Raw genomic sequence first — 14,717 nt, 5'->3', positions numbered from 1 at the left:
AAAATACTTCCGCAGAATGTATTCTGGGTTTGCCTGCTTGGGCAGCTGCAGTCCACAGACCTTCTCAGCCTGAGTTTTCATTTTGTTCCTCCTCCCCTTCCCCCTGCAGCGACTCTGCTCTGTGATGACCTTCCTCCCAGCCAAGGAGCATGTGGCTGTCTGTCTTGCTCTTCCTCCCCCTCTTTGAAGCTCAGTATTCCCTGCCAGCGGAGAGGCAGGTGCTATGTTTGCCCATCAGGTTTCTGGTGTTTGCTAATCCTGGGCATTAATGATTGAGTACAAATACCAAACTTAATGGTTCCTCTGTGAGCTCCCTTGCCCAATTTGTGTCTTTATCATGTTGGCCTTTTAGTTTCAGAGCCTGGATGTCACTGCAGTGCAAAATGACAGAACACTTCCTGCCTGGAGCCACGCTTAGCCATGCTCTCATGCATAAAACCCCACGGTGTGTAACCTACCCCTGTACTACTGCTAGGTCCAAAATCGTCCAGACTTAGTAAAATCCCAATATTTAGCAGATGGTGGTTGTTCCTGATAAATTGTGCCAGGAAGCATGTGGGTGGGGGAGGGTTTCTGATGCTGAGAGTCATGAGGATGTCACCAGGGCTGGCAAAGCCCTGGAGCCTGCTGAAATTCAGTGGTAGGAGTGCAAAATTTCTCTTTAGATCACAGCAATTGAGGTTCTGTTGACTTGACTTAGTCGGTTTCATCCTCTCACTGAAGATACCACCCCCCCCAAAAAAAAAGATGTTTGATATGAAATATCTTTTTCCTGGCCAAGCAAAACACTTCAACTCCCTCCTGTCCCTGGCCCCTTACCAGCCACTTCAGAAAGCCCAGTGACATTGCAGTGCTTCGTGGTGGTGTGGTACCAGTGCTGGGGGAGATCAAAGTGGCCCAGCTTGGCTGGTAACCCACAGGGCAGTGGGTCCTTGACTGTATCTTGGGCCACATGGGCCAGGGATGGAAAGGAGAACTCCACCTTCCTGCTAAGGCCCTCAGCCAGACCATAGGACATCAGCTTCCCAGTCCCTGCTTCAGCAAAGAGTTTATTGCTTGAACAAGCAGGTGCACTCACACCTTCAGCAGGGCAAGTGCCCAGCCACTCCGAATTGCCTCCTGCCTTAGTGCTGTAACCACCAGGTTGCTGGCTAAACCTGCAACTCCTGTAGGAGGAGGTGGTGGTGGAATTCACCTGCCTCTAGAATGGCTCTTCCCCTCCAGCTGTGCTCTACCAGGGTCAGTAAGTCATACCCTTTGCAGGCAAGGTCTTCCTAATGGGGGATGCTCCTGGGGCCGCTGGGTGCTGAAGAAGTAGGACAAGTGTTAATGGCTCCCTTGAAGTACAGGAGGGTTAGACAAGGCTGGGTGGACCTTTACCAGAGGTGGGAAAATAATTTCAAAGGCCTGGTTCAAGCAAGTTCAGGTACACCCAAACAGTTACGGAGATAACGCTTTGCTTTTGGCAAACTTATGACTTGGCAAAAATATTTTGCCTGTCTCTGAATTTTATTGCCTGTATGTTGATATTCCTTTGCTTTACAAAGCAAGTGCCAGTTGGGAGTTACAGAGGACTGCTGCTTTTGAGCTGCTGGTTCTTTCAAGGGCATGCTGAGGTCCAGGCTGCAGACACACAGTGTGGCCTATGTGCTGGTTTTGGGTTCCAGTCACAACCAGTAAGATCACTCTGAGTACCTGTGGCCATGTGAGGTGACACAGCCATTTCCCAGTGCAGCCATCCCCAGCTCCCTCTGAGTAGAGGGAAATGGGCCCTTTGAAGGGACACCTCATCTCCTCTGAGAGAAGGACTGGCACGGAAGCTCTGCCCTGTGAGGTCTGCTTTCTCTCCACAGACCTGAGGGGCAGCTGCCTGCTCGTACGTGTCTGAGGCAAGGTGGAATGAACCCTGCTTCTTCCCATGCCTGCGGAGCGGTATCTCTGCCATTAGGGCCTCCGTGCTGGGCTGCATGGTGGTCCTCTCTCATGCCCAGACAAAAGTTCCATGCCACATTACTCATCATTTCTGACACCTCTGTGACTCTTCCACAGAAAAAAATACATATGTGGCACAGGTGGGCAAAACTGCCAATGAATTACAGACACCTGACATTTGAAAACTGGCATTTTGACCTTCTTCACAAACAGGCATTTTTTTGTGGGTTACGTAGTCCTTACTTTTAGAAAATTGATGTTAGCATAAAGCGTATTATAATAATTATTTGTGAAATAATAATAGCATATTAATGGCATGTAAATTACTGATCCAGAAATCCAGCATGCCCGTAATGATTCCTGTACTTTTAATGTCAACATTAAAAGCAACATCTAGCTAACAGTGATAAGGCAAATTAATGTTGCTAACAGTTTTGACACTAATAGCAAGTTATCATTATTTTAAAAGTCTTTCGTGTTGCAAGGCTCAAACTGATTTTACAAAAGCCACACCACCTCTCAGCTCGCTGTCACTGATGCTTTTCCTACAACGCTGCAAGGAGATTTCACTCTTGTTCTTAGCAACGGTCCCTGTAGTTGCACCTGATTGCCTATTCTGTGGTTGGGACACTGACTCAGTAACCAGGAGGCCACCTCCCCCCAAAGACCTTTGCAGAGCAGTTTTCCTCTAATTGAATTTGGTGAAATGTTTTATCAGCAAAGGGTTTTTAAAAATGCCATCAGTGTGCAGTGTTGAGTGGGTAGAGCCAGGGAATGGGATCATGGCTTTGAAATTCTTTTCCTCTCTCTGCACAGCCAAACTCATCTCATCTCCCGTGGGTTTCACATGCTCTATTAGCATTAGTTTTATTTATTCAGCACCTATGGCCACAGGACCATCCCTCATGGGGCACACTAGCCAAGCTCTGTGGAGAATAACTTACAGAGGAAGCGTTCTTCATGTCGACATGGTCAATGCAGGTAAACCTGGGCTTTTCATCAGAAGAGTTTACCCTCTTCCCCTCCCCAAGGAAAATGATACTGTCAATGAACAAGTTGCTAAATAAGCTATTTGTTTATATGGCTGGGATCGGTGTTATTCAGAGAGCACCTGCCTTTGCATGGGACACACAGAGCTATAAGGAGAATATAAAGATGCAGTCTCTATTCTGAAGCCTTTACAGCCTGATTTTTGGCTTTTCTCAACTTGAGTGGTAATGAACATGGCAAGTCATGGCAGAGAAAAGATGAGAACTCCAGTAAGAGGCAGGTGCTACGTGCTTTGGTGGCACTGAGTTGTGACACGGCTTTGATGTGTTCTACTTAATTCACCAGGGGTCTGTGAATCTTCCTGAGGGTTTGTTGATAAGCAAAAACTCTGCTGAGATCCTTTCAACACAAGGTACCTTTTGTGACAGGAAGTTGTTCAGGTATGAACTGATAAAACTGACATGAGAGAACATTACGTGTGTGTTGGCTCTTTAAAAACATTCCAATGGTATCTGCTTCATGCTAGTGCTAAAGTGTTTTTTCTGCCTTGCTGCCTCTATTGACATTTTGCCTCAAACTGTAATCCATGAGCAGTTAAAGCCTTGTACAAGCCTCTTGCAAAGGGTTTGCTTTCAAGTGAGCAGGGAGCTGCCTGACTGTGTGCCACAGTCTGAAAATGTACCTCTGAAGCATCCTGCTGTTCTGTGGGATTATTTGTCTAGCTCTTACTCTGCTCCCCTCAGTTCACCCTGCACTGCTCGCTGCTCTCCTGCGTGCTTACACGCATTTCCTCGGACTGAGCAAAAGCTTCACTGGGAGCTTGCAACTAGAGCAGCATGTCCAACCTGTACTGGAGGGTCTGGCTGGGGCCTGGGCTGTCACCAGAACACAGCTGTGCAGAGAGCTTGTTGGGAAAGGACTGACTCTCAACGGGAAGGTCTAAGAAGGTCTGTTCAAACAAATTATAAATTCTACACTCAAATTAATCTTTGCTACTGGTTTCAATATAGCAAAGAGAAGTAGTACAAGAACACAAAGCTTCTCAAGGTTTGGCAAGCTACCAGAACTGAAAGATAGGGGCCAGGACTCTTTGGGGGCTCTGAAGTGTCACCAACTCACTACCCACTCAGTGAGTGACTTTGGTTTGAGCGGGTAAGGCCCTGGGGTTTCTCCCCAGACGGGTGCTGTTGCAGACTCTCAACTGCCTTTCCAAGGCACCTGGGGACCTTGAGTAAAGGGGCTCTGTGGAGCCAGCACGTACCGAGGAGAGCTTCAAAAGTGCTTCAGTTCTACCTGAGCCTTCCCTGCAGTCAGTTAGGTGAGCCTTGCCACTTGACATGTAAAATAATTTCTTGGAACTTTAAATCAGTAGTTTTTAAAGTTAGAAAATTGTCATCTTCTACTGCTGAGTACAGAGCACGAAAAGAACTATTGAAAAACTTCTCAGTGAAGTCCCTGTTTCCCTCACCACCTCCAGTGTACAATTTCTCCCTGATGTCTGTGGTTCCATTTAGTGCCAACAGGGAGAATAGCCTGTATTAGCCTGTTTGCTGGTGTGTTGCTGTTAGGCAGCTCTAATGAATGCAGCATCACATTCAGCATCGCACCTTCACAAAAGACAGACATTATCCCAAAGAAACAACAGCCAGAAGTGGCAAATCCTCCCGCTGCAGTATTGGCATGCATTATTGAATTCAGCAAGCGGGTTTGGCATTATCCTACTGTGCTGGCTTTCAAAACAAAGACTGCAGCAAAACAATCTGCTCTTGATCTGTGTTACAGAGGAGAAATGAAAACCACTCAGACTTCCTGGGATGGCAGAATACCTACCCAGGCTCCGTCGGGTCCAAACAGCTCTAAAAAGTTGCCAATAAATTCCCTGGACTTTTCTTCCCATTTCTGAATGAGGTCATGGCTCTTCTCTTCCACCTTGTAAACAAATTCTTTTGATTTTTCCTCCACATTCTTGACTTTTTCTTTCATTTTGTCCACTTGGTTTTGAAAGCGGTATTTCTTCTCCTGTTTTAAAAGTGTGGACAGAGATTAATATATAGGGACTTGGAAATAATAGCCACTGACAGCTGAGAAGAAGAAAAAAATTGCATTAATGTAGTCTAATACATATGGCCTTGGTTAACTACTCCTATGTTATTTTTATAAATGCAAATCTAACATTTGTGGAACGAAGTGCAGAAGGTACATATTGAAAAGACTGTCTTGTGTGATTACTGTGTTTAATCCACTACCTGAATCTTCCCATATTTTCAAAGTGAATGCACTTTGAAAATTATATGAATCTTGTGAAGGAAACGAGTGAGAAATTAACCGCTCAAACTTAGCAGTAAGCAAAAACCAAATCTCTGTGGGTTTCCTAGTGAACGCAGCCCACTGCTGACTTGCCAGCCTGGATGTTAACCTGGACCAAAATGTCTCTTTGGTTGGATTTCTGCAGAGCAGAAGAAAAGCTCTCTTCACCTCTGAGCCTGGATAATAATATAGGAGCTTCTGGCCACAACAAAGGTGTGTAGGCCAGTGGCCAGCAAACTTCATAGAAAAGAGAGCAAACTCCTAATTGCTAAGGAAGTCACACAGAAAAAGAGAGGGACGGAGAAGACAATGTTAGGGAGCTCTCGTCAGGCCAACCTTCTAAAATACTTCAGGGTTAAAGGGCTTTTGTCTTGAAACGCTTCTGTGCTCCGCAAACGCACAGTACGCTCAGGTAACTAACGCTGTACCCCGAAGGTGTACGGTCTGTGTAGAAGCACAGATCACTATCGGCTTTTAATTTCCTGTGAACTTCATTTAACGGGCACTTGAATTTACTTTTAAAACCAATACTGTTTAGTGCTGAGGTGGTTTTTATTCTAGCTCATGATCACTAGAACCGCCTTTGCAGACCACAAGGCCAAACAAAATCCTCAAGGTCCAAAGAAACCGAACTCACTTTGCACTTAATAGGTGAACAACCCTTCCTTTAATGAGAAAACCAGCGCTCTCCTGCCTTGGTGAAATCCTGTGTTTTTAATTTTGAAACACAAACAGTCTCTGGTGCAATTTAGTATTTGTGCATTTAAACTGCTATCAGCCAAATAACCAAATGCCAGGAGGGACTTCAGTATACATCAATGTCTGAGACTGGGTGAAGCATACCTTATGCAACAATATCTTAACCTCAGGGCTGCTAAAGGATAAATTCGAGAACCCCCAAGGCATCCAGCATGCCTTAATTTAACAGGTATTTGCAACTGTGATCCTTCTGGGTGGAGTACTTACAAGCAGGATTTTTTTTTAGAGGTGTAGAAGATTGAAGAAAAAAAAGCACAGTGAAATAAATATTTATGCCCTGTGATCTGTGATTTATCAGCCAGACTTCAAAACCCTCATGAAATGACACAATTCAGTCCTTCATAAGGGGGTTTCCCAGCACCAGGGAAAGAGGTGGGAAGTCCTCCTGTGAGCCAGCACAGTCACAAGGAAGATTTCAGTTATGTGGGTTATCTTGAGGCTTTCAGTTAAGACTTGAAACAGAAAATGAAGGGAAGTTAAACTTTCATTTCTGTTAAATGTTTACTACCTGTTGTAGCTTCTCATCTCTTCAGCATCATTTACATAGCAGCTTCTGAACACACTTCCTTGTCTTTTAAAAACCATTTTAGCTTCCTCTAGTAATCTCACTGCTCAGTGGTTGGTTCGTTTTTTTTTTTTATCCTGTTGCATTGTAGAGAAAGTTTGGATATCAAAATCTTTGCTCTCTGTGCTGCCTTCTCACAATGGGAATAAAGAACTCGTGTCTTGGGTGAGTGGCTGAGAAGCCTGCAGAGGCTGGGATGGGCTCCTTCCTAGTGTGTCAAGTCACCTACAGCTCAAGGAAGAAGGGAGAGCAGCAGCTTTGTCACAAACATGAAAGCGTAAGATGGAAATGAAGCTGCTAATTAATAGGAGCAATTGAAACGACCCTCAGCTTACCGGTTTCTTTTATATTAAGTTCTTCCCAGCTATTTTAAAAGCAGCAGGAGGAAGATATCCTTTCTTAACCTTTACTCTACATTCGGCGTCCTAGGAGAGGGTGTTTCAGAAGCAAATGCAGATTGGTGTACTTACATTTATAAAACTAACATTCAGCTCTTTGGCGGTGTATCCTCGTTGGAGGTTGCGTCGGGCATACACATCGTAGTCCCGGACAATCCTTGTGATGATATCTGACGTTGAGATACCTTCAGTTCTCTGTGTTGGTACGAACATTCCTGAGCAGGGTGGGAAAAGAAAGCCCACTGAGAAAGCACGGCAGTACCAGGCACTGTGGCAGGTAGCTGAGGATGAACACAGAAATGCCTGACCAAAGGTAAGAGACTTGCAATTCTGCCTGTCTTATTCCCAGTTCTTTCCAGTTGTTCCTGTGTGAGCTTAGGGAAGGTGCTAGGTTTTGCTATACCATTCATTTTTCCTCAAGTCTTCAGAAAGGCTAAAACTTGTCCTCCTCACAGTATCAGCTGTGATGTGGAAGTTATTAGACTGGCAGGAGCTCCCGAGCCAGGAAGGCTAAACCTGGCAGTTCTGGCAATTCACTGAGCAGTTCTTTCCATAAGTATAGCCCTTATTTAATGTTATATTAAAGGAGCACGGGGGGTTGGCTTCCAGTCATGCTATTGAAAGGCCATTTGCTGCTCTCCTGTGTAATTCCGCTCTCCCCTCCACTCCTGTGCTGTACCATCTGACGTTCTTTGTTCTGATGAGTAAAACAGACCAGCCTCTGGCCTTGGCCAAAGCCAGGAAGAGCCTTCAGGTAAAAGATGCGTTACAATAACTACAAAACACCCTGGAGGTACCAGTAGCTTGTAACAGGAAGGTGAAGAGCAATGGTAGTGCAAACAAACGCAGATATACTGTGGGGACTGAGGGTATCAATCTTCACAGGCCCTGTTTCATGTCCACCTGGCCATGTCAGTGGCTGCATAACCACTCTCCCTGCTCTGACAGATCAGTCCCTAAGAAAACCGGCCATTTATTAATGCTGCTTGTATTTTCCTCAACACAGCTGAGATACATGTTGCTTTTTAATTGCTCCTCATCAAGACAGGATCACTTGAACTGTTAATGCCAATAACAAAGGCAATAACAGCAGAGTGCTAGCACACCTTGGTTTAGTAGATATTTAGGGCCACAAAAAATTACTGCTATCACTTACATGTAATTGCAATATCAAGCTGCTGATGAGAGGAATTGGGGTTGTTTAGCCTGGAGAAAAGGAGGCTCAGGGGAGACCTTATTGCTCTCTACAACTACCTGAAAGGAGGTTGTAGCAAGGTGGGTGTCAGTCTCTTCTCCCAAGTAACAAGGGACAGGACAAGAGGAAACAACCTCAAGTTGCGCCAGGGGAGGTTTAGATTGGGTATTAGGAAAGATTTTTTCAGCAAAAGGGTTGTCAAGCATTGGAGCAGGCTGCCCAGTGTGGTGGTGGAGTCACCATCCCTGGAGGTATTTAAAAGATGTGTAGATGTGGTGCTTAGGGACATGGTTTAGTGGTGGACTTCGCGGTGCTAGGTTAATGGTTGGACTTGATGATCTTAAAGGTCTTTTCCAACCAAACCGATTCTGTGATTCTATTCTATGATTCTATGAAATAAGATGAAATGGCTTTCCAAAACAAGTAGTGCTTTTTTTCAAAAGGGTGCTATAGCTACTGGCAAATTAATCCTCAGATGTTCAGGTTTGGGCACTCTCCGGCTCAGGCTGGTAACGATGGAGTGACACTAAGGGCTCCTGTCATGTTGTCCTGTGCACTCAGCACCTTGTAGAAGAAAGGCAAAATAGCTGCCCGGCCAGCACGTATGCTGTATGTCCCTCGGTAACTCGTCCTTACCAGTGGTGTGTTTGTTCCGTTGCCTAGTGAAGTAAGTTGGTGCTGGCTCTGAAACTGCAGAACAGCAGTTCCCAAAGGAGGGTTGTGAGTCTGACACCGCAGCGAAGTTTGCAATTGGAAAAAGATCAAGAACTGATACTATAAAAAGCTTATTCTTTCAGCTCAGGTCAATACCTAGTCTACTGCTGTCATTGTATAGCTTGAGAAGGTCACTTTGCACGACAAATTACCATCAGGCAGATTTACTCTGGAATTTTTTTTAAGCCTCCAATATACATGTTTATGTGGACCAGGAAGAGGATGGATCCCCCACGGTTCAAAGCAGCACCTCCAGGGAGCAAGAGAAGAAAGGTATGATCAGTTCCTCCTCCTGCACGGTTCACTGTGTTAGGATAGCTGCTGCTGGCAAACAGTGGCTTAACATCCTCTCCTCAGATTTAATTCAGCTTCCTTGAACTGAAGCAATACAAACTCCTGATGACTTCAGCATGTTCAATGTAATATGGTAGTCAGCCAAACTGCTAAACAGTCATGACAAATGAATTATTCTGGTACTGATTTAAACCCTCTGCCAGTGTAGTGAAAAAAAATCCTCGGTGCAAATCAGAAGTGGATCCCAATGACTCCTGAAAGCTGCCTGTGTCTTACCCATATTCAGAACTGGGTTGTGTCAAGGAGTCATCAGTTTGCAGTTACCAACAAACCACTGAAGTTGGCTGGGCTGCTATGGGAACTAAACTCATTTTCATCCATTCAAAGCTCTTAGTCGAGCACCCTAAAATTGTTTTAAAAACCCACATGGGATTCTTTTGTGACAGATCCGAATGGTCTCCTGAGGGTTATGGCAGGAATTCAGCCGAGGACATCCTCTGTGGTTTTACAAAGTCAATCTTTCTGCTGAAGTCAGCAGTATGTAACATTAGGGTGTAAGAGAACGTAATATTATCTCTACTGCTTCTCTCCCAGCAGTTGTGGTCAAAAGGCAGTAAAAGAATTTGAGCTGAGGCTGAAAAGGAAGGTGCTAAAAATGTAAAGTTGTTCTTACCTGCCTCCTTTATGTGTTTGTATACATCATCCGAGCCAGCGGAGGAGTACGGGATGTCATCATGGGCTACAAAGTCAATCTGCCAGTGAACAGAAGAAGAATCACATGCCACCATCACTGAATTTTGGTTCAGTGGGGGGTCGTTGTGGAGGATCATCTCTTTTCTCGACTTCAGCTGACTTGCTTTTGACATTCTCATTCTAAAGCCATCACCTAGAATATTACACTAGATTTAGGCCTACAGCTGCTGTGTTGTACGATCAATTATGAAAGAACAGAAAACTTGTCTCCAGAGGCACTGCCGTTAACACATGGCTCCAACTGGCTCTGTGTGATATTCCGTGGAAAACCTAGGACATCCACTCCTGCTTTTATTGCTACTGGAAGTCAAGTGGCAAAGCCTTGAGTTTCAAAACCATGGAGGCAGGATTATTGATTCTACCTCCTTAGGGCTGTGTGTATATACACATATACCTAGTACTGTCATGCTGTCCATTTGTCACCAAGCAATGTGGACGCTAAAATACATCCTAGTTAATTGTGGTTTTGTTAATATTTATATATATTACAAGACAGTCAGTAGCACATAAGAAATTATATCCTGCCCTTTAGAGAACACATGACATTTTTATGTATTTCTGGCCAATTATTGCACCTGTTGGCATTAATAAGAAACGTGCCTTTAATTCAGGCCTTTAACAGGACTTTAGTCACTACATGATAACTTTCCTGGTTCATGAGCTCCTTTCCTGCATGTCAGTTTATGGCTGATTCTTCAGTACTATTTTACTGTTCAAAAATCCCACTACAGAAATCATCCTAGCATACTGAGAAAAAAAGGCAAGACAAATATAACATTTTCTGACAAAGACTAAGGCAAGCAATGTCGTGTACCTAATTTATGTGACTGGAATTAACTGAATTAAATAATTTACTCCAGCTAATAGCATTTCACAGTTTTGCTGTTTATAGAATTATAGAATCATAGAATGGTTTGGGTTGGAAAGAACCTTTAAAGGTCATCTAGTCCAACACCCCTGCAGTGAGCAGGGACATCTTCAACTAGATCAGGCTGCTCAGAACCCCATCCAACCTGACCTTGAATGTTTCCAGGGTTGGGGCATCTACCACCTCTCTGGGCAACCTGTTCCAGTGTTTCACCACCCTCACTGTAAAAAATTTCTTCCTTAGATCTAGTCTGAATCTACACTCTTTTAGTTTAAAACAACTACCCAACTGTAATGAGTTCTCAACTGTCAGTGTATACAGGGGAGGGGAGGGATAAGGGGAGAAAAGTACCTTATGTTTTTCAAGGAACTCGGGAGTCAGTGTCCAGGGTGCATCTCTGATGACCTCATCCACATAGCGACAGTGTCTGAGGGCTTCATACCGCTCAGTTTCATTCATCACAGTGAAGCCTTTGAATTTATGAGTTAAATCATCACTGCAAACTAAAATATGGAAGTGTCAACAAAATGGCTACACACTCAGCAGAATTAGCACGACCATCAGTTATCTACTTCCTGATAATTCCATTAAGCACTTAGTTATTAGCTTAGCTAATTTTGGGGTGCTGTAGGGCATCTAAGAGTTGTGCTCAGGGTTGGCAAGTACAACCACGGACTTCTGAGAGATCTTTCCCTTTCTGGAGCTGCAGCCAGAGCCCAAGTGAGATACTGTAGGATATCTCAGGTAGTATGGTATGCACATGTTGAGGCAATTCAATCCCACTATAAGTGGGGATTTCATGGGCTGTAAAATTTCAGGGGTGATGGCCAATGCTTTACAAACAATCAAAAAGTGCAGTGTGGGCAATCACAGAGTGCTCACGGACTTCATGTATCACAAAATGGTCGAGGTGGGAAGGCACCACTGGATATCACCTAATCCAACACCCCTCCTCACAGCAGGGTCAACTACCGCAGGTTGCTCAGGGCTATGTCCAGTTGAGTTTCCAAAGATGGAGACCTCTCAGCCTCCTGTTCCTGCTTTTTGTTCTCATGTAAACAATGCCTTAAATTATGAATTTGCCAACAAAGCTCTAAATCACAGTAGAACAGTTTCTCACTAAATAAACACTGATGGAAAACAAGTCATGGCAGATTTTATAGGCACCTGTCTCTGAGTTTAGCTTTGAGACCAGCAGGTTTCATAGAAAGAGACATAAGGCTTGTGCTATGGAGAATGGCCTTACTTGTTCAAATGGGAAATCGCAGAAGGAAGCCCCATGACAAGGACTGGGAGAAGCCATATGCTCTAGTGAAAAGAGCAAGTCCAGAAATCCTGCATCTTTAACTCTGCACGTACCAATACTTTGAAACATTGCTTTTAAAATGAGGGGAAGCAACACCCATGTTACCAGAGAACGGTAAAAGTTAGGTATTATTTTTCTACCCACATAACGTTGTGTAAAAAACAGTGGCCTGTCCCCACAACTGTAACTCTGTCCAATACTACAGCTACGATAGTCATTTGACACCCCACATGGAATAATGTGATACCCATTTATAGCTGGGTTGACAGTGGTTGTCCTTCACCTCAGGTCAAACCTGTGCCTTTGGATCTCACTTGTATGTGACCCCTGGACAAATAGTAAATGTACTTGACAAACGATAAATGCAACGTTATTAGTGCTGCAGGGAAGCGTGAGAGCAGCCCTACAGCTGCTGCTTCGTTCTAATTTGAAAACATCAACCTATCAGGCAAGGCGCTGGCAAAGATGCAGTCTTTTTTAAGATCTAAAATGGATGTTCTTGCTGTGATGGTCGTTAAGGACCTTTAAAGCAGGAAAAATATAGGAAGGCTTAGATAGCCCTGGAGTTCATGCAAAATTCAAAGCTAGATAATAATATACATACAAATTTCAGCTAGCAAAATGCTACTCTATCCTATTACGGCATTTTTTATGCCTGCTGACAAGACATTTAATGGAGATCAAAGCATTTTCAGTAGAAAGATCCCTTCTGGGATTGTATTTGTATTTATTTACAGCCTTTATGTCATCTTAAAGCTACCCTCCCCTGGAAGACAGGGTCTACTAAAATTACTGGAAAATAGTAATTTTTGCTTGATTTCTGTAGAAAGGTTTGATTTCATTTTTTGATTACTGTTTGTTCATGTACAGTGCAGACACAATATCTCTGTATTTCCTTTTGATTCTGTCATCCTGCTTTAATGACTGATTTGGGAAGGTATAAATATATATTTTTAAAAAAAATCTAAGCTCCAAATAATTGTCTTCACAATTATTTGTGAAGGGTTGGTTGTGGTGCCCACAAAGACACACGACACCAGTGCTTTTGCGGCACAAATTGTGTGTGGGTGTGGAAAGGTGCCCATTTTTTAAACATGCTAAGATGCAGCGCCTTGGTGGGAAAAGGTGCTGATGAGTGCTGGCTGCAAAGTGAAGCTGTGCCATGAATTTCAAAGGAGCCAGGCTTTTGCCCCAGAGCTCCTTCCCTGATCTGGGACCCCCTCCACTCCTTTAAAAGCAACAACAAAACCTACATAACTGCCATTTTTTTTAAACCTCACAGTCTTGCACCTCCACTTGCTGCTTCTGCAAGCTGTCCGGCTCAGCAGGAAAACAAGAGAGTCCTAAGGTCCTTCATAACAAAGGGATGTCTCCTTTCTCTCCCAGGAAGCTCCATGGGAATTGCCACAATTCATAAACTTAAAACTAAAGACTGTGTTTATAAGGAGATTTTGCTTTTCCTGTATGTTGGGTCTTTTTTTCCCCCCACCTTTTAACTGATTTGGGACAAAGATACAAAATAATGGGTCTTATAAAGTGCCTGAAGCTTGCGTTCACATTCGCTTTATCATCACTGCTGTAAGCATTTGAGCAGCTGAAAGTTGCTGTGAAATGTTGATGCGAGGCATCTCTCAACACCAAAGGTACAGGGAAACTGGAATCAAAGTGTGTGTTGATGAGGCCTCACGAGAGCAGAGCTTGCACAACCAGCCAGGCAGGGCATAGCCACCCTCCAGTGACTCCTCAGGCACGTACCAACTCCTGAACAACTGTTAGCCAGCCGTGCAGCAAAAAAAAGATATTCATGGCAAAAAAAGCCTGATAAGAAAGTAACCTGCCTGGGGACCCTTGTGAGCTGAAAACTACATTCAAATCCTGACCTACATTTGGGTCTCCAATGATAACGGGCCAGATTTAGTTTCTCTGCTGATGTTGAAGGCTGGGTCTGCACACTGGGTACTGAGCTGGCAGCCAGGGGCTGTGGGCTGTGCTGGCTGGCAGAGGGACCAAGGAGCCAGAAATAAATGAGCGGCTGATCTCATTCACTCATCTCCATCTTTGAACAATTTTGAGCGAATAACTGAGAAAAGTAAATTATTCATATGGAGCTATTCTAAGCTCAGAGTCATGCAGGCACCTGCTTTAACTAGAATGGGAATTGTGCCTGTGCTGCTGAGGGCAGAATTTGACTTCTACTTTAATTGATGCAATTGTAAGACATAATTTAAGGCAAATCGCCTATAGAAAGCCCCCAGAGTAAAAGTAGCATTCAAAGTCATAGTGTATGAACAGCTGGGGGTGCGAGCACAGCAATAACTCTCTGATACTGAAGCACAGAAGCACAAATCCAGCACAATAAATAACTCTGATCTTACCTCCTACTAATAAGTAGCTATTTGGGAATAGAGTTTTGGCTTGCATAAGAGCTCTAGCATGGCCAGAGTGGAAGAGGTCAAATATCCCATCTGCATACACTCTGACAGGTCTGTCAGCTGTGGAGAAAGAAACACAACAGTGATTTTTCAGTCCCAAAACAAGTGGCACTTAATTCTACTGGACAAGTTCTTGTTTCCAGATCAGATGATTGTGGAGATTTACCCCAGTTCTGATGTTCAAAATGCACCATGGGTGAACTT

The 14,717-nt window shown here is 44.1% G+C and overlaps 1 protein-coding gene across 1 annotated transcript in view; it reads right to left on the bottom strand.

Moving 5' to 3' along the window:
• PCYT1B (phosphate cytidylyltransferase 1B, choline) overlaps nucleotides 1-14,717 on the bottom strand; it is a 33,675-nt gene that overhangs the window by 1,540 nt on the left and 17,418 nt on the right. The window contains exons 3-7 of the mRNA XM_068425535.1: nucleotides 14,457-14,573; nucleotides 11,127-11,278; nucleotides 9,828-9,906; nucleotides 7,024-7,166; nucleotides 4,753-4,941 (exon numbers count right to left, since the gene is read on the bottom strand). Coding sequence (XP_068281636.1) covers nucleotides 4,753-4,941; nucleotides 7,024-7,166; nucleotides 9,828-9,906; nucleotides 11,127-11,278; nucleotides 14,457-14,573 — 680 coding nt within the window. The remainder of the gene's footprint in view (nucleotides 1-4,752; nucleotides 4,942-7,023; nucleotides 7,167-9,827; nucleotides 9,907-11,126; nucleotides 11,279-14,456; nucleotides 14,574-14,717) is intronic.

The sequence above is a fragment of the Nyctibius grandis genome, chromosome 2 (assembly GCF_013368605.1).
Source record: "Nyctibius grandis isolate bNycGra1 chromosome 2, bNycGra1.pri, whole genome shotgun sequence".
Taxonomy (NCBI): Eukaryota; Metazoa; Chordata; class Aves; order Nyctibiiformes; family Nyctibiidae; genus Nyctibius; species Nyctibius grandis.
This window is presented reverse-complemented; position numbering and strand designations above follow the sequence as displayed.